Source organism: Mugil cephalus, chromosome 2, assembly GCF_022458985.1.
Source record: "Mugil cephalus isolate CIBA_MC_2020 chromosome 2, CIBA_Mcephalus_1.1, whole genome shotgun sequence".
NCBI classification, from domain to species: Eukaryota; Metazoa; Chordata; class Actinopteri; order Mugiliformes; family Mugilidae; genus Mugil; species Mugil cephalus.
The window spans coordinates 25,877,599-25,900,643 of NC_061771.1; the positions used below are offsets into that span (position 1 = coordinate 25,877,599).

Genomic DNA, 23,045 nt, shown 5'->3' on the forward strand with positions numbered 1-23,045 from the left:
ATTATTACTAATGTGTCTCAACCACCCGTCATGTTAGTTCTTTGGAGGACCAAAGATTGAATAAAAAATAAATAAATAAATACTTAAAGTGTCCATATGAACAGTAATGTCACTGCTGTGCTGTTTGAATCAGTAAATAGGGAAAAGCTCTGTTAAAAGGCAACAGAAGAGTCCCCAGTAGAACTTGTAGGGTGCTGTTTCAGAGTTCACATAAGATATTTGAATTAGAGGCCAGATGTGTGTTCACTTTGCTGAAAGAATGTAGTCACATCAAAAGCCCTATTCACACACCAGGGGACCTCCGGCAAGTTGTAATGAGGGGCATGCCCGTAATTAGTACAGTAAAAATTACACAAATTTTTTGTTTTCCATTTAGATGGATGACATCATTAAATCAAGCAGTAATGTGTTCATCTGCAAAGGTGTTACTGATTTAAGGCCTAAATACAGCCAGGTCGTTGATAAAAACTATCAGAAATAAATTTTTAATATCCATTATAATTTGCAAAGTAACTAAAGCTGTCTCTGTGAGGCAGAAAGTAGCAGAGCCATAACAACGAAATGTGAATTTGAGTAAAACACAGAGTTTGTTTATCCTAGTGCAAATGCACCTACAAAGATGTACGGGTTAATCACAGGACGTTCCAGCTAAAACTAGTTCCATGCGAACAGGGCTATAGACTGTATAAAGATGGGCGATGGAAAGCTCCTCAAAAAGTGAAGATAAGCAAGTAGAGCTCCCCCTGGTGGCTGGCTGCAGTATAGGTCATGAGCTCCACCCCCTCCATGTTAGTGGATGGGGCGTGGGACTAAAACTAAAATATACATCCAATAGATTTTCTGCAAGGATGGTTTCAGACACTTTGTGTAGTTAATATGATATGGATACATGATACTGATACATGATAAAGTATCGTTTTTTGATAAATTAAGTTAGTTATTTGATGCTAGAAAAACCGGATGTGGCATCATGATGAATGATGTTTCCATGCCAACCACTCCATGTAACGGTGCACTAGGACCATTGAGTTAAAAAAATTACATTTGCTTGTAAGTGGTGGGTATAAAGCACGTGGGTGGGTCATCGACACCTGATCCGTACTGTACTGAACCGTACTGCTCATACTCTCCCCGAGAAAATACCATCACATTCCCCAATGCAAGTAAATGGGGACATATTTATATACAGACTTTAAGGGCGTATTCACACCAGGAAAGTCCGATAGTTCGGGTGCTTTGGTCCGGACCTTTTTTAAAAAAAAAAAAAAAAAAAAAAACTTGGTTCGGTTTGTATTCACATTGCATTTTTTGACAAGCGGACCAATCTTATAAACAAACCCATAGTGTCCCATAGCTGCTCAATCACTGGATAAAAATTATTAGCAGGATCTTTGGCAAAGTTTTTTCACTATAACGCGACACTGCGTCTGAGTCCAGGTAAAGCCTGCCTCGCACATTCTCTCATGATTTGGCCTAGACGTCGGCATTTTTGTGCGTCGAGCAGCTGATATATGCTCTCCTCCGACCATATATCGAGGAGGCAGTACGTCTCTTCTGTGCCCCATTTGACCCACGGCTCATTCTTGGTATAAAATAGAAATGAATGAATGAATGAATGAAACGACTTATGACCGATCACAACATTGTAACTTATTTGCTCCTATACCAGTTAGCGATCGATTGGGTATTTAACCCTGCACTCTGAAACGCTTTGGTCACACAAACTTTACACCAAGAAAAAGCGTGTTTGTGCCTTTCAGCGCTCTTGTGTTCTTAACCAAACCTACTGTAAGCAAAGACCAAAGAAAGGCCCATACCTATCTATCTATGGGGAGATAGACATCATATTGCAATGATTTTCTTGTGGAAGGAGAGTTCACACAAAAATCGAGCTTTCAAAGTTGACACAAAATCATTGCGCTCACATATTGTTTTATACAATCTATGCACACGGCCCCGTTCGGCTGCAAAGGAAAGCTAAGCGGATACTGGTGTGGAACTCACGCTGCTCCTAATCCCTCTCCTGCGGCTCGCCTACCGTTAGTGTTCACAGCACACTCGTTCCCAGGGGAGAAGTGTTTTATCGCACACCCCCCCACCCTCCAACCCCTCCCACACGCCGCATGCGGTGGATGTAAGACTGGGGAGTAATTTGGTGGTGATGGTGGAGGAACCTCTCTGCCGTGCAGTCACTGAGACTTGGGATGCGGAGCGTAGAGATGAGGTGAAAGGTCTCTGGCTGCTGCTTAAAGGATGATCACTGAAGGCAAAAGGAGAAGAAGGAAAGGTGCTGGAACACATATGACGCAGAGGGACTGGAGTGGGGGGAAAAATGAAGGAAACCATTGAAGAAATGGGATAAAAAAGAAAAATAAGCATTTTGCTTTAAGAAAAAAAACAACAGCCATCCTCAGCAAGGATGCAACCTGACACAAAAATGGTTTAGAAACAATTAAAAAAAAAAGCATGAAGAACACCACAAGGTGTTGACCTGGCCTCTAAATTCACTAAATCCCAGACTGATCAATTATCTGTGTGGGATGATCCCCAGAGGACCCCCCTCCCAACCAATAGGACCCAAACGCCCGAAATAGACAATGTCTATTCTCTGATGAGTTACACCTGCTTGGGAAACACAAGGGTGACCAACACAATACTAGGAAGATGGTCATAATGTTATGTATGATCTGTGTGTAAGCCTTAGGTATAAAAGCTTTTTAACACCAACAATTGTTTGATTTTCCTTCATTTGTGATGTGGAATTCTTTCAAGCATGTCTGTGTTTGTGACTTATCCTGTACAGATATTTAAAGTATGGTATTCCAAAGATTTCATTGGAAACTATCACTGTGTAGAAGCATTGTTACAATGACGTAATAAGTGGCATTGTGACTTAGAGTACAACCATATCCAAGCTAGTTTACAAACTCAAAGAGTTTAAGATCCTATTTAAATATTATTACTGGAATGTAAGATCCAATTTATCTGCAGCTTGATCCTGTTGTCCGTGGCTGGTCATTTATTTGGACGCACGACGTCACGCTCAGTCGTGTTATTTGGAGATTCTTCAACACGACGCCTCTTTAGAAAAACCTGAATGAGATATTTTTACACAGCCTTCCCCAGACGTCCTGCTGGTGTCTTCGCCTCTAAAGGGGGATCTGTTTACTGATCACAGGGGGTGCTGCTCTGCATGCTAATGATCTATTTAAAAATCTAGGGGACATAATAACGATAGGACGCAATTTGATTGTTTTGAGCAATCAAATCACTTTAATTACTTCAACTCTTATGTGCCAAGAGATAATGTGCTGCTAGAAAATGGGAGGTTTTTTAACGCTGTGTTCTTTATTCTGGCCTCCATTGCTGTGTCAAATTATATCAAGTAGGAGACTTTTGTAAAAAAAAAAAAAAAAAATAGTCTCTGGCAGATGTTCAGTTCAGCCTGGTGGAGTCTTTTCCTTAGAGTCTCGAAAAAATCATCAGGAGTCAGCAGCATCCCAGTGCACAAAGGTCACCACAACCCCAGTCTGAAGTATAAGGGCTACTGTTCTTATCTTTTATACTTTTGGGACTTCACAGGTCACACCTTTTGACCACCCCCTACATTTGGGGTACGCCCTGATACCAGCCCCTCATTTTAACCAATTACACCATTAGAAGTTGTCTTGTCACCGTTGCTGAGCCACGTGACCTTGGGTGCCAGGTGTTCTTACTGTGTTGTGCACCATCGGCGGGAGCATGTGGCCCTGGGAGCCTAGTGCCTCACTCCTTAATGCACCCTTATTTTCTAGTCCACTCTTAAGCTGATTTTTTTTATTTTTTAAATAATAAAGTTTTTTGCAAACAAACTGTGAATTTTACCAAGTGTAATAAGTGAAACCATCTTCTACATACACACATGCTCTTGAGAGGAATACAGTAGATATACTTTATATATACATATATATTTCAGGGCTCCCCCTTTGTGTTCTAGTAGCATATACCTGGTGAAGGCCCATCACATCAAACATCATATTGTAATCAAACTAATGACACTATGATCAGGCATGTCACTGTAATTCAACTATATCATTATAATCAAACATAATCAAACTAAAGACATTATAATCAGATATATCATTGTAATCAATACAACCTCATAATCAAACATGACGTTATGGTCATTATGTTGCGTCTTTTTCATTTATCTTCTTTTTCGCACGTCACAGGCTTTAAGATTATACTACACCCTCTAATATCTCACTATCGCGTACAATTGCTAGATGCACTGAAAGTGAACTTGAAGTACGCACCCAAGAAGTGAAGTGTGTTAAGGAGCTTAAACAGCAAATGGACTGGGCACAATCCATTTTGGGTGTGACAGAAAAACGGGGCGACCATACAATTTTATAGCCTTATATGTGACTTTAAAAGGAATGCGAGAGGAAAAAAGGAATGCGACAAACACAAAAAAGCAATCGCCTGAGTGGACACATGTAGATGCGTCATTTGGCAACCACTGTGTATGGTTGTCAGGATGAGCATTATTTATTGTATTGCTGTTACCTTGAGAGCTTTGAAAAGCACCCACAAATAAAATGTAGCAGTGGGTAGAGCAGCCTAAATTTGGACTCAGGTGAGAGTAGTGTTACTTTAAGATAATATCACCAATAATAATGAGTCTTCACAAGTACTTATGTCTGATTTATTTTTCTAGAAATTGTGTAATCAGACAGACAAAAGCACGCTCTGTACATGAGGCGTATCTATATATATAAGAACATTTGTAGGGGGAAATTATATATATATAAATGTGTAATCAATTGAAGATTTTTGAAGATCCTTGAAGATCTATGAGCTACCGCACTGAGCCATAATATTCATCACCAGTGTTTCCTGAGTGAGCTTTTCGTCTGTGTTTACGTGAAACAGAACGTTGGCATGGAACAAATGAAACAGGTGTGAGAGCACCCTTAATACATTTCGACAGACTGCTACTTTCAAACCATTTTTACCCTCTATCTTAAGCAAAGCTAAAACAAAGGCATCTGTACTTGTTTTTCTTCTTTGTTGATTTATATCATATTTTTAGTAACAATCTGCAGTGTAATAATTATAGCGTTAAACAAGAACTACCTCACATCCACAAGACACAATGGAAGGAGGACATTTGGAGGAAACTTAGAAGCTATGTTCAAATGAAAGAGGATTATTATACAGAACCTTATCTAATACTAAACTTCAGGTCAGAGGTCCTTGTGTGCACAATAAATCTATTAAGATCTGGTATATTGCCCCTGGTAATTGAAGTAGGTAGGTATAAGGGTATAATCTCTGAAGAGCAGCATATATACATTTGTAATGTTTGTGTGTACGTTTGTGTAATTTTGATGTTGTTGAAGTTGAGGGGAAGAATTCGGATTTATATCTGAGTATGATAAGTTAAGTTGGTTCTTCAAGGGGATTTATGTTTAAGCCATATTTATTGAAAAAGCACGGACATTAAGACAGTATCCCAGATAAGTGTATAATTTTATATTATGCTTTTGTACACTCACCGGCCACTTTACAAGTTACACCTTGCTAGTAAAATGTTGGACCCCCTTTTGCCTTCAGAACTGCCTTAATTCTTTAACAAGGTGTCAGAGACATTCCACAGAGATTTTGGTCCATATTGACATGAAAACATCACACAGTTGCTGCAGATTTGTCGGCTGCACATCTATGATGAGAATCTCCCGTTCCACCACATCCCAAAGGTGATGGTCTATTGGACTGAGCTCTGGTGACTGTGGAGGCCATTGGAGTACAGTGAACTCATTGTCATGTTCAAGAAACCAGTTTGAGATGATATGAGCTTTGTGACATGGTGCATTATCCTGCTGGAAGTAGCCGTTAGAAGATGGTCCACTGTGGTCATAAAGGGATGGACATGGTCAGCAACAACACTCAGGTAGGCTGTGGCATTTAAACCATGTTCAGATTGTACTAAGGGGAAATAAGTGTGGCAAGAAAATATCCCCCACATCATTACACCACCAGCAGCAGCCTGAACCGTTGATACAAGGCAGGATGGATCCATGCTTTCATGTTGTCATGTTGTTCCAAATTCTGACCCTGATATCTGAATGTCACAGCTGAAATCGAGACTCGTCAAGCCAGGCAATGTTTTTACAATCTTCTATTGTCCAGTGTTGATGAGCCTGTGTGAACTGTAGTCTCAGTTTCCTGTTCTAAGCTGACAGGAGTGACACTTGCTTCTGCTGGTGTAGCCCATCTTTTTCAAGGTTGGACGTGTTGTGCGTTCAGAGATGGTATTCTGCATTCCTTGGTTGTAACGAGTGGTTATTTGAGTTACTGTTACCTTTCTATCATCTCCAACCAGTGTGCCCATGCTCCTCTGACATCTGCATCAACAAGGCATTTTCGTCCACACAACTGCCACTCACTGGATATTTTCTCTTTTTCGGACTATTCTCTGCAAACCCTGGAGATGGTTGTGTGTGAAAATCCCAGTAGATGAGCAGTTTCTGAAATACTCAAACCAGCCCATCTGGCACCAACAGCCATATCACGTTCAAAGTCACTTAAATCCTCTTTGTTTCCCCATTCTGATGCTCAGTTTAAACTTCAGCGAGTTGTTTTGATCACCTTTATGTATCAAAATGTATTGAATTGCAGACATGTGATTGGCTGATTAGCTATTTGTGTTAATAAGCAATTGAACAGGTGTACCTAATAAAATGGCAAGTAAGTGTATATTGTACAGTGTCTTGAAAGAATGTAGGCTGGGCAATATAATATATAACAATATACAATAATAAATAAACAAATCAATCAATCAGAAGTCTTCCTCAGTTTAAAGTGACTGGTCAGGAGTTTGTATCTATCCTTGTCTAGTCTATTAGCATTGAAAGAAGACGTTCAAAGGAACCCAGAAAGAGCAACTCTGCCACTGCCATCAAGGCAGATTGCAACAGCTGCCCATAACAAGCGCTCTGAGCAAAATATAAGCTACCGACCACAAGGGAACAAAATAACATATCAGGCGTATTGTTTCAGGGTCAGGAGCCTGGTTACGTTCTTTTAATAGGGCAGTAACGGCTGAACTAAATAATTAAACAAAACTATACATACATTTTGCGGTAAAAGAGAATGTACCAACATTTCCCCCTTAAAGAGTCATTCAGAATAAGCGATTTTCTCCCGTCAGCCAAAGGTTTTGGCCCATTTTCATTCAAGTCATCAGTAACGGTGTGAACCCATGCAATATTTATAGCAGGGAAATTTCAGCTGATTCACCCAATTTCGTTGGTGTGATTAGCTCAGCTGAATTGCATCATTACTGATTTCGTCAGCCGTGTCCCAGGTGAGAGTCGGGGGACTGTCAACTTGTTAATATTTAACACTGCGCTACATATTTAACACTGACATGAGCTACCGGGAAGACAGAGAAAGCCGAGCCAAAAAAAGGAGATCTGGAGCCTTTAAATAGACCTACAATAGATCATAATTAAATGCTTGAACTACCAAATAATTCAAACATGCTGTAAGAGAAAGCTACAGTTTCGATGAAAACGTGTGTTCAAATTCATGTGGAATTAAACACTGATAGTATCCGGTATTAGGCCCATGAATAGCTAAGTAGACTTAAGAATATATAAAAATACGAGTGGTATCCCGTTATGTAGACACAACAGCTTTCATAGACTAACCGCTTGGGAGTACGTGAAGTTGCAAATGCAGTCTCTTCAATACTCTTCTTTTACAGAAATTAGACCAAATGAAGTTAAACGGGAGGTCCTCACCCAGCCATGACGATAAAGAAGTCCAGCCGGTTCCACGTGTCTCCGAGGTAACAGCGTCGGCCAAAGATTCCCAGAGCCACCATCTTTATAACCATCTCCAGAGCAAAGAAGATGTAGATGAATGCGTCAAAGGCCTGACAGAAAGACACAACAAGGAAAAGTCATATACAAATATGAATTCAACTCCAATTGAAGTAGGAAAAGACATAATACCTATAAGTGAATCTATTAGTTAACCTTAGTAAAAGTGATATAAAGTGAGTTTATACTCATCCATAGTACAGGGTACTGTATGATATTATAGAAGAGTGTGCTATTCAATGGCCCCAAATAGAGTACAATTAAACTAGATCAGTCTGGGAAAGAGATCTGCTGAAGGTATATCTCCAGTCTTATAGGGTACAAATAGACGGAGCTTTGCATTATTGTACTGCAAGAAAATGGCACTGGTGAAATGAAATATGTGATGCTGGAAAGTGGTCCAGTATATCAAGCCAAAACAAAATTAAGCATCTTGTCAAATCCTTGGCACCTAGCCTAGGTTCACTACAACATTCCTGCCAGTTGCCAGCAACATAGACTGGTGTCTACTGGGGGGAACTGTCATGTTTGATTGACTCATCTTTACCAAATGGGTGGTGTTGTGTTTGGGTGCCAAGATATTCACTCTTCAAGATTTCTCCAGCCATATTGTTGAACTTGGTTGAACTCAAATCCTTCCAGCCAATACAATAGATACACTCCATTGTTGCTGATGAATGCACTTCAAGGTAAAATCATTTAATTTACATGTGTTATCTCATCTCATCTCATCTTCACCTAATCTTCTACTACCGCCTATCCTCACTAGGATCACGGGGGTTGCTGGAGTCTATCCCAGCTCTCATCAGGCGAGAAGCGGGGTACACCCTGGACAGGTCGCCAGTCCATTACAGCAACCATTCGCACTCACATCTAGGGGCAATTTAGAATCACCAATCAGCCGAACGAGCATGTCCTGGGAGATGGAAGGAAACCGGGGTACCCGTGAGGGTTAGGGATAAGGGACTTCGGATGCAAATTAGCATTGTTGTTCATAACTGTGCACGGTCCCTACCCAATTAAAATTTAGGGTCAGGGTTTGGGTAAGTGTTCAAGTCTGGAAAACAAAGAGCAGGAAGTTAGAACCGAGTTTGTATCAGTCCTCTCCAAGAACGGGTTCACAGCAGTCCGTTAAACTGCTTTAACTAAGCAAGAAGGATCTTTTTTCTTCTTGTTCATTCTCTGGGCATCCAGAAGTCAGTATCATAGGATTACTCTGGTGGTTCTCAATCACGTTTCTTTCGTTTCTTGAAGACGTTTCATCCAAGTAGCTTCTTCAGTTCTGAAGTTCTGTCATTTTTGGACAGTCCGCTGGGTGGATGTTCGTACGCTGCCGTTGATTTCTGCTCGGTCCCCATGATGTTATCTTGGAGATGAGCTGCCTGGCCATTCTGGAGTGCTTCCATCACAAATTAAGGTAAGATGAAGGTAAACTGGGACAGAATCCAGCATAAGTGTGCCCACCAAATGGATACTAAGCCAAGACAAGTAACTTCCTATCTGAACCTGCACCTCTGCCAAATTCTCCTCCTTCAACTATTCTATCTTATTTTTATTCTCTCTCCCTGCCAATTCCATATCGCCACCTCCCATCTCAATCTTCTCTCTATTAAACCTCTATTTCTTTCCGCCTCCCTTCACCCACCACCCTCTCTCCATCTGAGCAGTTTGCCCTAAACGGTGGGGTAATGGAAAATAATTTGTTTCAGCAATAATCAGAAATAAGCCACAATCAACATCCCCCCACCTCACTCCCAGCTTTAATCAAGCGGCTAATTAAAAGAAGAGCGAGAGAGAAAGAGGGGGAGAGGGAGAAAATCTAAATAAATCAAAAGATCCCCGCTTGCTAATGCATGTTATTGCTGTTGTGAGCAAAACGCCTAGATTAGCTGGTGTTCTTTTCTGTGTATACAGGGGGATTAGAGATGAACTGACACGCTTGCTGTTGCCTGTAATTTGATTACAGTGGGAAGCACTGTAGGCAACACGATCGGAATCTGAACCATTGATGTGGATCTTCGGTTTGTCGGTCGCTCACCGCTGAAAATAAGCAATGTGTTCAGTGGTCCTGGAGGAGTCACGGCACCAGACCGGCCTACAAATGCGGATGAAGAGTTAACGTTTGCAACCTTGACCTTTGGCACAACAGAAAGATGGATGAGTCGCTACCTTCTCTAAAATTTGCCAACCCAGGGGAACTGAAAATGCCAAAAAACACTGTGACATTTCTGAAGTCACACTGTACACTTATTTTCTGTCTCATCATGTATTTTCACTTATACCCTTCTATATCTTCATACAAGTGGAAAGGCAGAATAATGCGGGGATCACTAAAGTTAGCAGGATCCAGCCTCCAGGGACCATGAAACCAAACCAAAAATGTGTCGTTGTTGTTGTTTTTGTTTCTGTCTTGAAATGTGAGTAATTTCACAAATAATAACAATGACAAAGCACAAGCAAAATTATGAATTATAGATTTAGAGTTGTCTTTTATCCTACACAGACAGGCCAACACATCAAAGAGAGAAATATGAGACACTAATGAGTGAACAGCTCTGTTTGTATGGATAATTTATCATCCACTGATGTAGCCCTCAATATTGGTTTATAACAAGTATGTTAGCATTAGCATTTTGAGATAACCCCCCCAATAAAAAAAAGAAAACACAAATCCCATTCATGTTTTTTAGAAAAAATAATATTGTGTGAAGATGGAGTTGTTCATAAAACATTTTTGTGTGTGTGTGCCTGTTTCAGGCTGCATCCTGCTGGTGTCAGCGCTATGGGGTGGGGCTGCCTGGTCTGGTCTGGTCTGGTCTGGTCTGGTCTGGTGTGTTCTAGGTGGGTGGTACATGCCTAAGTAACATCCATATGAATGCCAGGTCCAAAGTTTCCCATCAGAACATTGTATTGTCACAAGCTGTCTTACTTTTCCCGTTAGTGGTCATAATGTTGCAGCTGAAGCCCTGACATCTTTAAACTCAAATCAGAAGTCACAATATTGAATAATTCTGCTTTTAGAATGTGGGTTTCAGACGTGGTGGATTCTGTCAAAGATTGTAACTGTAATTGTCTTGTCGTTCTCAAGGTTTGGAACTGATAATCCTGCATTTCCTACTTGGAACACTACCTGTGATGGTAATGGAACAAAATGGAACTGCTATTTGGTTTTTGATAATATTTCAGAATACAATCTGAAACAACATACAAAAGGCACGGAAACTGAAACAGAAAGCCTTCAGGGTGAGTCTTCAAGCCCATCTAAAGCTTGATTTGGCGCCTGATTCCAATATTGTAGTGAAAACTGAAATTTCAGTCACCATTTAAACCACTTTTTTTCCATTTCAGCTTTTCATCCATGCAGCAACACATTCTAGTCGACTCCTTACTAAGCCTTGAGGGGTCTTCAGTCCACATTTGTTAGAGCTTATAGATTTTGCTGGTGAGGCAGCATTGAAATCATGGCATTGAACAACGGATTTTCTGAGAGGAAAGTATCGACTGTGGGGCTGTAGCCCACTAAATCCATGCTGATATTGAATAGGGTCTATATAGATACTTGGAGGAGAAATTCTATTAGGTCCAACTCAACAGCCACCTCCCCCAGTGAGCTCAATCAATCCACTGTGTGTGTGTGTGTTTGGTGTTGTATGTGTTCGTGTGAAAATGTGAAGAACTGGGTGATTCAGCGAGTGCTTTACACCACCAGGCTGGAGACATACGTGCACACGCTTGAGCACAGATGTTACACCCACTCAGGCCACATTTGACACCGGCGAGGAGGGATTCTGCACCTTGCCAGATGACGGGAAAAGCTGCCAAGATGCCGTACGTGAGAAAGTCATGCTCGCGGCACCATAAAGACCACATGCTAGCAGTGAGTCAGTGCGTGGAGTTACCCTGCAGGCTCCGGCACTGGAGCCGCACCCCGAGGAGAAAGTGAGACGAGATTGAGACGAGGAAATACAGATAGTCAATTGGCGTGTCCCATAGGTGCTGGCGTGAGTAAGTTAGAATGAAGGGATACATGTGCACACCATCTAGAACTGCATTCATGTCTCCTTTCCTACACTTTGTGGAGAAAAAAAAATCTTGTTTCACACATGCAAGTTTAGAATATATGCATTCCTACGTAGACTATATAAATTAGTTATGAATCATTGTAAACGTGCAAGGTCCAGTGTGCACATTTGTTTATGTGAAAACACTCAAATATATATGTCACAGGGATCCAAGAAAACAAAAAATGTTATGATGTTAGTGGCTGCAGCCTGGTGCGGTGAAACAATCATTTCGGATAAATCCTAATGTCTGAGTCACTGAGACTCCCAGCATCCTGCAGATTTACATTTGGCTTTTCGATATTCTTGAGAAAGGGAGAAGTTCGGTGGTCATCAAAGTCATTAGGGTCTGCGCTCTGGGGAACATGAACTTGGCAACACAGCAAGCTGCAAAATGAGATATTTTACTCTTGTGCCAAGTACTATCCAAAGCATAGACTGTATATAAAGATGGAAGTCAAAGCAAGTAGAGCTCCCCCTGGTGTCTGGCTGCAGTATAGGTCATAAGCTCCACTTCCTACATGGCAGCGTATGGGACTTGGGCCGAACTAAAACACTAAAAAAGTTCAAAAATGGGTTATGTAATTTTAGGTAGTTAATGTCATATTTAATGTCATATTCATGTGTTTCAGATAATTTTTGTTTTAGTTACTTATTTGATGCTATACATACAGGATGTGACATCATGATTACTACCAGTTGTCATGCCAAACACTCGGTCCCGTAAGTTTTAATTAAATGAAAACGCAAGTGAGTCTGGTGGAAGTGCAGGGGGGTCATGGATAACGCAACGCTGCGTTGCCCCACTCTCAGACTGTACTGCACAGACCCTGGTTCCAAACTCACAAAGTGGCGCCACCCATATCCCAGGGAAAATAGTGTCAGGTTGTAGAAATCAGAAATCAGGGCTGGATGCCATATAATTTGCAGTCAATAGTCCAAAGGAAGTCTAAACCCATTATTTCAAATCTGTACAAAAAAAAAAAAAAAAAAACTATCGGAAAAATTATGTACAGTTGAGTTGAGACATATACACAAGGTTACATACATGCTCTGAATCTTGGGAGTTGCATGAATGGCAAATTTCTTATTAAAAATGGATGCATGTATTTGTGTGTACCTGTAATATTTGGCATCGGTCTGAGGAGCAGTCGATGTTCTCGCAGGGCTGGTACATTCCCAGGGTGACGCAGTTCAACAGGATCACCATCATGCTGACACGCTCGAACCACGTGGAAACACATCAGGTTAAGGAAGAGCAAAACAAAGAGTGAAACTGAATCTAATATCAGCCAGACATTAATAAAGATCACTGACAGAGTTGAGAATTAACAAAAAAATGTACAAATCATCAAGATAACTGATAAATGCAGGGGCTGGTACTCCAAATAATATACACAAGGTTTTAACATACAGGGTGCTAATTATAATACTCCACATCTTTTATTGCCACAGTCACTCTTAAAGCCTGGTACTCGTTTGCACCAGAGTGGTTTTTTAACCCTAAAATAAAGTCATAATTTGAACTGATTTAAAATCAGTTTTGGTCAATCAAGTTTTTGTCGATGAAGAAGACAATGATTTGTGAAAGACATGAATTGTTTTCAGATGTACTTTTAGACTTTGTGACACAAGTGTTTGCCTTCTGAATGTGGAGAAACTCCAGATTTATTTAGTGCTGCTGTAATGGCACACACCTGTGAGAGTCGTGCACAAGTAAATTCCACATGTAGACAAATTTCGGTGTTGCTGCACATTTATCCATGAAATAAAAGTATATTTATTTATTTTCATTTTTGGATTAAAAAATAAAAATATAACAAATAAAAACCTTTTTCGTTTCTGGTTTTAAATGCAAATTTAAAATACCAAAAGAAAACAAAATGCACGACTGCAACAAAACCAGAGAAGTGAAAGATAAAATCTAAAACGGTCAAATTTTAAGGCCCAAAATAGCTTTTTTTTCAATCTCTCATGTCTAAACTGCCTCTGTCTGCAGCAGCAATGGCAACTATAAAGGCAATGAGCAATTTCCCATTTAGCTTTATATCGCCAATAATATGCATGGATACGCAGGAGAATAAAGAGTAAATTATAACGATAAAGTCGTAATAGACGACATAAACATGTTTTACATAAATAAAGATCACATTCCACTGCGACTACCCACGCTGCACGCTGCTTGACAAACGACAGCTAATATGTGTGATGATGTCGAGTAGCTGGAGAGTACCAGGGCACGAGCGGCGCTCTAGTTTCAAGGGACGGTTAACGGAGCGAGGAGAACATGAACAACCACGCTGGCACGAGGGAAAACGACAAGAGCCATGTGGGGCGATTCAGTATGCATTAACTGTTTATACAGAGAGGGGAGTTCGCTGCTTGGCTAACAAGCGTGTCAAGGGGGATGGGCTGTAATAGCCCAGGAGGTCCGACTCCTTCCCCGAGGCTGTACGGCGCAGGATGCTGAAGAGCTCCCCCAGCAGCCTACAACACACAGCCTGCAGAGAAATCAGAGTCAGAAGAACGGGGAATAGGGAGGACACTGTTGTTCTCCGAGCGCACTACGCTGCAGAACAGACAGAATCCCCAGAAAGGATCAAAAACGTCAACATGTTTTTTTTTCTTGGCCTCGCGTGAACCTTTTCCACAAAGAGGCGGGCTACTGAAGATGCCACGGCGCAGATAAAGATAGGCCGTGAGTGGGCAAAAACACATGCGTGCATGTAAACACACAGACGGAGGCGTCCGCGCAAACGCCCACCGCGCGCACGTGAAAAACAACCAACAAGTTCAAAGAAACAAACGCTCGCATTCGCCCGCCCACACTTGAGCACACAGTCGCTCGCTGCCTTCGCGCAGGCACCATCATTCACGGAAAGAGACGCGTTCGGCGCGACGGGGAGCCGCGATTAATATTGATGTCCCGTGGGCTAATATATGTAAAGCAGATATGCGAGACAATGTTAGGAGGGGAGATTTGTCACATAATACTCGTTGGTTCCAACCTCACACACTACAGCTGTCAAACCCAATGTCACACGCGGCACTTAACACACCGGTGAGGTTGTTCTTTAATTGGGTTACACCGACTAAATATTGCTCACAAAATCGCTGACTGCCACATTCTGGTTATTAAATAAATAGTCGGGGGCACACAGGAAGCACCTTCCTAAGAGAGATGCATATTGTACATACACACACACACAAAAAAGATCCATATCTACAAATGCAAAACCTGCAATATTATTCTTCCACTTCACAATTTACAGACTATGTGCTGAATTTGTTCAGTTGTGGGTTTTTTTTTTATGCAATGCTCTGTATGTTATACTGTACCCTGCACGCAGCTGTCACCATACTCACTTCTATACATGGCTAGCAATCGGGCAGAACATTATGACCACCTTCCTAATATTGTGTACGTCTCCCTTGTGTCTCCAAAACAGTTGTGACTCATCAGAGGATGGACATGGACCTTTGGAGGGTGTCCTGTGGTGTCTGGGAACAGGATGTTGTTAGTGGGGAACCTTTGAGGTGGAGGGTCCTCTGTGGATCATCCCACAGATACTTGATCAGTTTGGGATCTAGTGAATGTGAACGCCTTGTTCTGTTTTTCTTTGAGTTGTTTCTAAAGTATTTTTGTGGCTGTGCCCATGCGTCAGGCTGCATCCTGCTGGGGGCGGCTGCCGCCATCAAGGAGTGCCACTGCTATGAGGTGGGGGTGTCTGGTGTCGTCACACAAATGCCAGGTCCAAACATTTCCCAGCAGAACACTGGATTGATGCTATTCACATATCCTGTTGGTGGTTTTAATGTTGTGGCTGATGGGTGCATATTCTAATACAGCACTGAGCTGAAGCAACAGAATTTCAATCTGTGTATATTTACTGTGTGAACGTGAATGACAATAAAATCTGTCTAACTGTAATATTTTTGGTCATTAGAGTGGAAATAAAATTAAAACTATGCAGCTGACTGAATCAAATACGCTATTTACTGTGAGACAAAGGTGTTGGGCAATTATGTGCCTTAATCATTTAGAGTTTCTGTTTCTAATTTTATCGAACTGTTGGTAGCGACATGTGGCAACATAATAACAGACAACAAAACAATTTGGATAGAATAGAAAAAAGGAAATGTAAAGTGCTATTAATGAGAATTAATGTACGCAGGAAGTGTTGTAAAGATCTTTGACCTGCACAGATCAGTCATTATGTTCTGTATCCATTTAACAATGACGCTGATCACGTCTAAAGCATTACCTCACCTCGCTTCAAAGCATATATCAAACATTTATCGAGGAATTTCCTTAGATTTAGTCGTGGATGTAGCTGCTGGTTAATCCTAAATCTCGGCTGATGATCAAACGTGACATTCAAACCGTTTGATCTCTGTGCATGTTGTATATTCCACAGTGACTGACAGGCCACATCCTCCTTTTAAATTCCTTCCTTAAATATTGGGATATTCCTTCTTGTGAAACAATATGTTGCTGATATTCGTAACAGTGTTGTTTGATGTTGATGTTTTTCTTCTTTTATACTTAGTCATCTTTGGAGTTTTTTTCCTCCTTTTTGTAAAGTGGTTAAGCATGGTGCTTTGTGAGCAGAGTGGATTAATTCTGTTGTTAGTTTGATGCATTAGTCACATATCTGGATGTGTAATCCCAGTGAGTCAGATTTCCTGAATGTGTGGGCAAAATAAATCTGACCCTGATGCTGACACAGAGTACCCTGTGTGCGCAATTTTGCACATAATATACTGTAATTTGTCATGGTGTGCTAAATTCATTTTGATATTAGTTTGAAATATTATGATCTTTTCACGATTACACAGATGGATGCGTTCTCTTTGCAAGGACATCCGCTGACACAACGCATTCCCTAGAGCCTCACCATCTGAGCTAAGTCCTTAACATTAACCCATACCCTAATACTAACCACAACGTATTGTAACCTTCACCTTAAAGCCACGTCTTCACCCTCAAACAGTCTTGTAAAGAAGGGAAACCATGGCCAAAAACGTCCTCACTTTGCACAATGTCCTCGCTTCAAAGGTGGAAAAACTCGAATAGTCCTCAGAAAGATAGTTGCACAAGAACACTCACATGAACACCTTTGCCACTTTGATTTTTTTTCTAGTCCTTCTTAATGAGGACGGAGATACCATCCGCAGGTGTCACAGAGCTTGTGTGAGACCCTCCAGACCATGCTTGTGAACACACCATATTTTGCGCACACACACACACACACACACACACACACACACACACACACACACACACACACACACACACACACACACACACACACACACACACACACACACACACACACACACACCCCTGTGAGTAGCATGGCTTGATAAAACTGCAGGTCAGCTCTTTCTCATTGCGCCCGTCTAAGTAATAATGACAGCCTTTGCAGCTAATGTTATGAGGATTATCTCAAGGTTATTCTCTCTGCCAAATGCATTCTGTAAAATCAGCCCCGACAAGTTTCAAGAGCGCCGGGCTTTCGAGTTGCTCTCTCATGCACCCCGTTCTATACATAAGCTGCCTTTAACAACGCGCAACTGCCTGTCTGTCTCTCGCCACTTCTGAAAAATGAGTCAATTAGTGTAGAAGCCTTGGAGGAGGTCTTTTTTTTTCTCTCCCTCTCACACACAGACAAATCTGCGCGTACTGCGCATCAACACTGGAAGGAAAACGAGATGGGATTCAAAGCCCAGTGCTCTATTACAGGCAGGGTGTTCGAAGATGATTAACTCAGAAATTGTTTTATAGAGTTGTTGCAAATCCAGATATTTTTCAACCCTCCCTTCGTTCGACCGAGGAGCTGTTGCAGAGTAGCAAACTGCTTCATATTCATCCAGCGGCTGTCACTAACTACCACAAGCTCCTACAGTACGAAAGTATGCAACTCTGGATAGCACCATTAAAATATTCTGTATGACACGACCACACACTTTTGCACTATACACCAATCAGGCATAATATTATGACCACTGAAAGGTGGTGGTGATGTTTGGATCTGGCATTTGTGTGGATGTACCTTAGATACGTAGCGCCCACCTAGACCAGACCAGACCAGGCACCCCCCATCCCATAGCAGTGACGCTCATTGATGGCAGCAGCCATCCCCAGCAGGATGCAGCCTGACACAGGTACACACACAAAAGCAGTTTAGGAACAACTCAACAAACCTCCAAATTAGGACCCAGAGGCCCCCACTAACAATGTTCTGTTGCCAGACACCCCAGAAGGTCCATGTCCATCTCTAATTAGTCACAACTGTTTTGGAGGCACAAGGGAGACCTGCACAATATTAGGAAGATGGTCATAATGTTATGCCTGGTGTATATCATCATAGTATTGTATGCATTATTGTCTGCAATGCATATATTTGAAGGTATTCAATTTATTGTCGCAATAAATGCACCTTGCAAACAATTGTTTTCTTCTTAAAACCTTTTTTACGTTGACTCTAGAGCAGAGGTCCAAAACACAGTTTGAACCGAAGCTCCAAGACGAGATGCGAACTTGGGTACATCAAAGAACGAGCATGAAACAACTTCAGAGATCATAAAAGGCCAGATAAACTCCAGTGACAGTGGAGACCATTACCCAGAAGATTTGGATGGTGCAGAAAGCACCAGCGTGACAGAGCTGGAAGGAGCTGGGAGGCTGAAAGTGAGCAGCAGCAGGGGCTAAATGAATTCTTAATACCTCACTGCGTGGCGTCACTCGTTCCAAACCCTCTCTCGGTGTCTCTTGGCCATTCTCGTTCCCCTTTTCTCTCTCTCTAGCCTTCCCTCTCTTTGTTTTTTATTGTTTCCAAAGAGACACGCAAGAGGCAAACGACCTCCGGTTTCCGTGGCAACCGATCGACTATCAAATGAAGTAAATCGTCACAGCATAGAGAGAGAGGGAAAGGGACGGCAGGGGTTATTTTAGTTTGCAGCTCAACGTCGTCAACTTAGGTTCTGTGATGTCTTGAAGCGTCACTTTCCTTCTGGAATATTCTGCCGCCGCTAATGAAGCAGCGGAAGCTGTGTTTACACTTCAAGGCAATGCATTTAGAAATTTTGATAATCAGGCACGGACAAATAAAGAAAAAGCGGAGCGCCTCAAATTCAGGTAAGTAGGGAGGAGGTACGTCCTTAAATGCCTGTTGAGACAGTTGAGATAGACCCGAGAGAAAGTGTGAGAGAAAGACGGCACGAATGTGAAAGGATTTACTGTTAAAGTTTAGTTCGGATCTTGTATCCTTCAACCAGTCCAAATCAAATGATTTACACTTGGGTATAATTACATGTGCAGTAGTACTCAAAAAAGTGACCCAGTCTTGTGCCTAAGACTGGGCCTTAGGCACAACACAAGATCTAAGTTTTATTTGTGAAGGACTAAAGGTCGTGGCCCCAGCTGGAAGTCTCTCAGGTTTAAAATGGTTTTGTATACAGGTTAACATTTGACCATGCAAAGAATGGTCACCTAACAAGGCTTTAGATCAGTTTTAGAGATTTACTTTTAGCCAAGACTGACTATTAACCACTCAAATGCGATTGACCTAGATCTTCTCATCTTAAGGACCTGATCCAAGTAGTCTGAAGTGATATAAACTGGTAAGAAGCAGTCATGAATAAACCAAAGAAGCTCCTCAGATCTTCAAGAAACTCTACAAGTCTAGTTGCTTTTTTAAAAATTAGAAAATAAACAAAAATAAACAAAATAAAAAAGGGTGGTTACTTTACTGCAAAAAGAGCCATAACCATCCCCAAAATTGTTTACACTGGCACTCGTCCACATGAAATCGTTGTCTGTTTTGCAAGGCGCACGGTGTGGAGTTTCAAATATCAGACGGGTTGACTAAGACAGTTGAGGTAAACCTGGGAGTGGCTGTGAAATAAAAGGCATGAATGTGAAGGAGGACATCATATCTAGGATTTGCTGTTCAAGTTTAATCAGTGGAAAAACAGAAAAGTAGAAACCTGCAATTTGTGATGCCCACGAATGTTAAATAGCCACCTCAGAATTTTTTTCAGATCTTTTATCCTTCAGCCACGATGAGTCCGCATCAAATTATATTACACTTGGGCAACTTTCTAAAATTCTCATATATGCAGTAGTACTCCAAAAAGTCTGATGAATTTTTATATGTTAAGAACTCAAATTCTTTTCCACAAATGTAACTATCGGGTTTAAAATGGTTCTGTGTACAGTTTTATATTTCTGACCATACAAACATTAGAGAAACAAGATTATCCACCTAACAGGGGTTTAGATGAGCATTTAGAGTTTTACTTTTAGCCACGATTGACTAAAGTAAGTAGTTTAAGGTGACATAGACCAGCCATAAGAAGAACCAGTCAGGCATATGAACATACAGAAGAGAATTAGGTGGAAAGAGATGCAAAAATAAACCAATATAAAAAAGGGTGGTTGGCACATCATAGGACAGGAAATTAATAAGCTTCTGTCAACCAATAGAAACAATAACCAATTATATTTGCTACTTGGCATGATTTGTCAATCATTGGCAAATATAAAAGAAAACTTCACCAAACACTTGCTTTGCTGCGTTAGAAAGTGGATTCTTCTGAACTGGATAATGGATTAAGCTCCTTCTAAGGCTCAGTGGCAAAGAGTGACACTTGAATGCGTTGCATTAGACTGACATGTAAACTACACAGAAAACATGTTCCTGACATATATTGGTTTGAATATTTCCACCAGAGTGTATTTTCAGTGTTTTGCAAGAGTGATATCCCTTTTGGATTGCTTTCTAACCCAGAGGTAAAAGGTAAGATATCTGTGATTTGTTTTTCTTTCAGTGCTGCTCCAACAACCAGTTATTTGGATTTACAGTTACCACTGTAGTTGTTTTCTTTTTGCACACATTTACATGACCTCAAACTGCCTTTCACTCATAGTTTACCCGTGCCTTCTCTACTCTATCCTCTCCCCCACTATTGTGCAATGTTCAGAGAGGTTGGCAGGTCTTTTCTTTCCTGGAATTTTCCATCAGGGGGTCTTCGATCCAGTGCAGCTGACTGGATAAAGGGAAGATGGAGTGTATTTGTGGGGCATGGGTGTGTGTGTGTGTGTGTGTGTGTGTGTGTGTGTGTGTGTGTGTGTTGGACAGCAGTAAATGTCATGGGATATCACACAGTAATGCTTCACAGCATCTCGCGTCAGCTCGCCTTTTTCCTAAGCTGTCATGTCCGGGGAGTGCGCGTGGTCAGACACGTGGAGGGTAAAGGTTGTTTGGATAATTGCCAGAATGACAGCGACAACAGAAGCTATTACTTGTTCTGCGGTTCGCTGATTGCTCATCAGCCTGCTGCCTTCTGCGCCTTAAGTCATTTCAGACTTTTGTCTTCAGCCTAAATTATGGTTAAAAAAAAAAAAAAAAAAAAATGTTTAAGGGTAAAAAATGGAATATGAAGTATATGAAACCATCCCTCAAAAGCATAGACTGGGCAGAACAGCTCCTCAAAAGTGAAGCCAAAGCAAGTAGAGCTCCCCCTGGTGGCCTGCTGACTGCGGTATAGGTCATCACCTCCATCCCCCTCCATGATAGTGGATGGGACAGAGACCAAATTATAACATGAAAAGCCACTCTGGGACTTAAATCTCACATTAGTTAAATAGCAGGAAGACTTGGCTTAAAAATAAGGTTATATTGTTACAAAGATATCATCTCTATATGCTAGAATGTCACTACACCGAAGCGTTTACCAGCACAGGCTGACTGCCAGAGAGGCCTACAGGGGTGGGGGAGTGAAGGAGAGAGGGGCCACCACCACCAGCTACCCGAAGGGAGATCACACACACACACACACACACACACACACACACGTACTGCAAAGCAAAATACACACAAATTAGAGCACAATAAATATTAAACATGCAAATAAAACTGAAGGAAATCACCTGCACACCTACGACCAGTCCACCTGTACTGGCATTGACAGAACCCCGGAATAGGACTAACTCAAAGTTGGTTTACAAAAACAAAGAAAACAAGAAGGAAGGAACAAAGATACAATCACTTCCCTGTTTCTGGGAGTTGCACATTATACATCCATATGCAATTTCCCTTCGGGGATGAATAAAGTAATCTATCACACATGACGAGCGCTGCACAGACGAGGGGAGTGAGCGCGGTGACTGGTCCCCTTTAGTGCTCAGCCCTGCACCTATACAGATGCAAGAGAAGTACTAAGCGCATGTGCTAGAAACATCTTTAACAGAAAAACAGAGAGCATACCTTCACTGGACATGGTCATTCACGGAGCAAATGCAGGGTCGAGAGCGCGGAAAATCTACCGCTGGCTGCAGCTACATTTAAATAGGACCAGGAGGTGATAGCCTCACCTGTAGGGAATCACTGATTTGAGGGGGCGTGGCCAAACAGGTAGAGAAGGGAGGGGGGGTTCCACCCATCAAACATTCATGAATAGAAGTTGTCAAATTACTTTACCATTACGGCCTCTTGTCGATTATTGTTTCCTAACTGAGTGCGATTTTGTCTTGGGATGTATGCCTTACTAATATATATATTTGTTTCCCACGGGGGGCCTTTGGGTCCTGTGGGTTGAGGGGAGGGGCCTCTGTGGATAGGGCTCATTCCAGTGTGACCACTAGATGTGAATGCCAGGTCCAAATGTTTCGTATCATCCCCACTCACTTTTCCTCTCAGTGGTTTTAATGTTGTGGCTGATCGGTATCATGTAAATTTTCTCTCTGTATATATATATATATTACTCAACTCTCCACTCACATCTCTGACTTGTCTTCCTGTCACTCTCCCCCTCTTCTCTTTTCCCAGATGGTCAGTGTGCACAGCTGCCATAGGATTCTTTGAGACAAACTTTGCCCTGTTGCTGTGGTAACCAGTGCTGATCATATATGTGTGTGTGTGTGTGTGTGTTAGGACTCCTGTGTATCATATGTGCATTTGCTGTGTTTGGTTTTGTATGCGTGTACTTACACTATATTGTCAACAATGCACATTTTGACCAATCAAATCTTGAGTTCATCATGTCACATCTTAATTGTAGAGACTAAACTTAGATAAAGTGTTAGTTAGCTGCCATCCATCCATCC

General features: G+C 41.5%; 1 protein-coding gene across 1 annotated transcript in view; it reads right to left on the minus strand.

Moving 5' to 3' along the window:
* Positions 1-23,045, minus strand: part of LOC125004483 (voltage-dependent T-type calcium channel subunit alpha-1I-like) — a 228,039-nt gene that overhangs the window by 125,585 nt on the left and 79,409 nt on the right. Inside the window, exons 3-4 of the mRNA XM_047579108.1 lie at positions 13,053-13,164; positions 7,791-7,924 (exon numbers count right to left, since the gene is read on the minus strand). Of these exons, the coding sequence (XP_047435064.1) occupies positions 7,791-7,924; positions 13,053-13,164 (246 nt within the window). The remainder of the gene's footprint in view (positions 1-7,790; positions 7,925-13,052; positions 13,165-23,045) is intronic.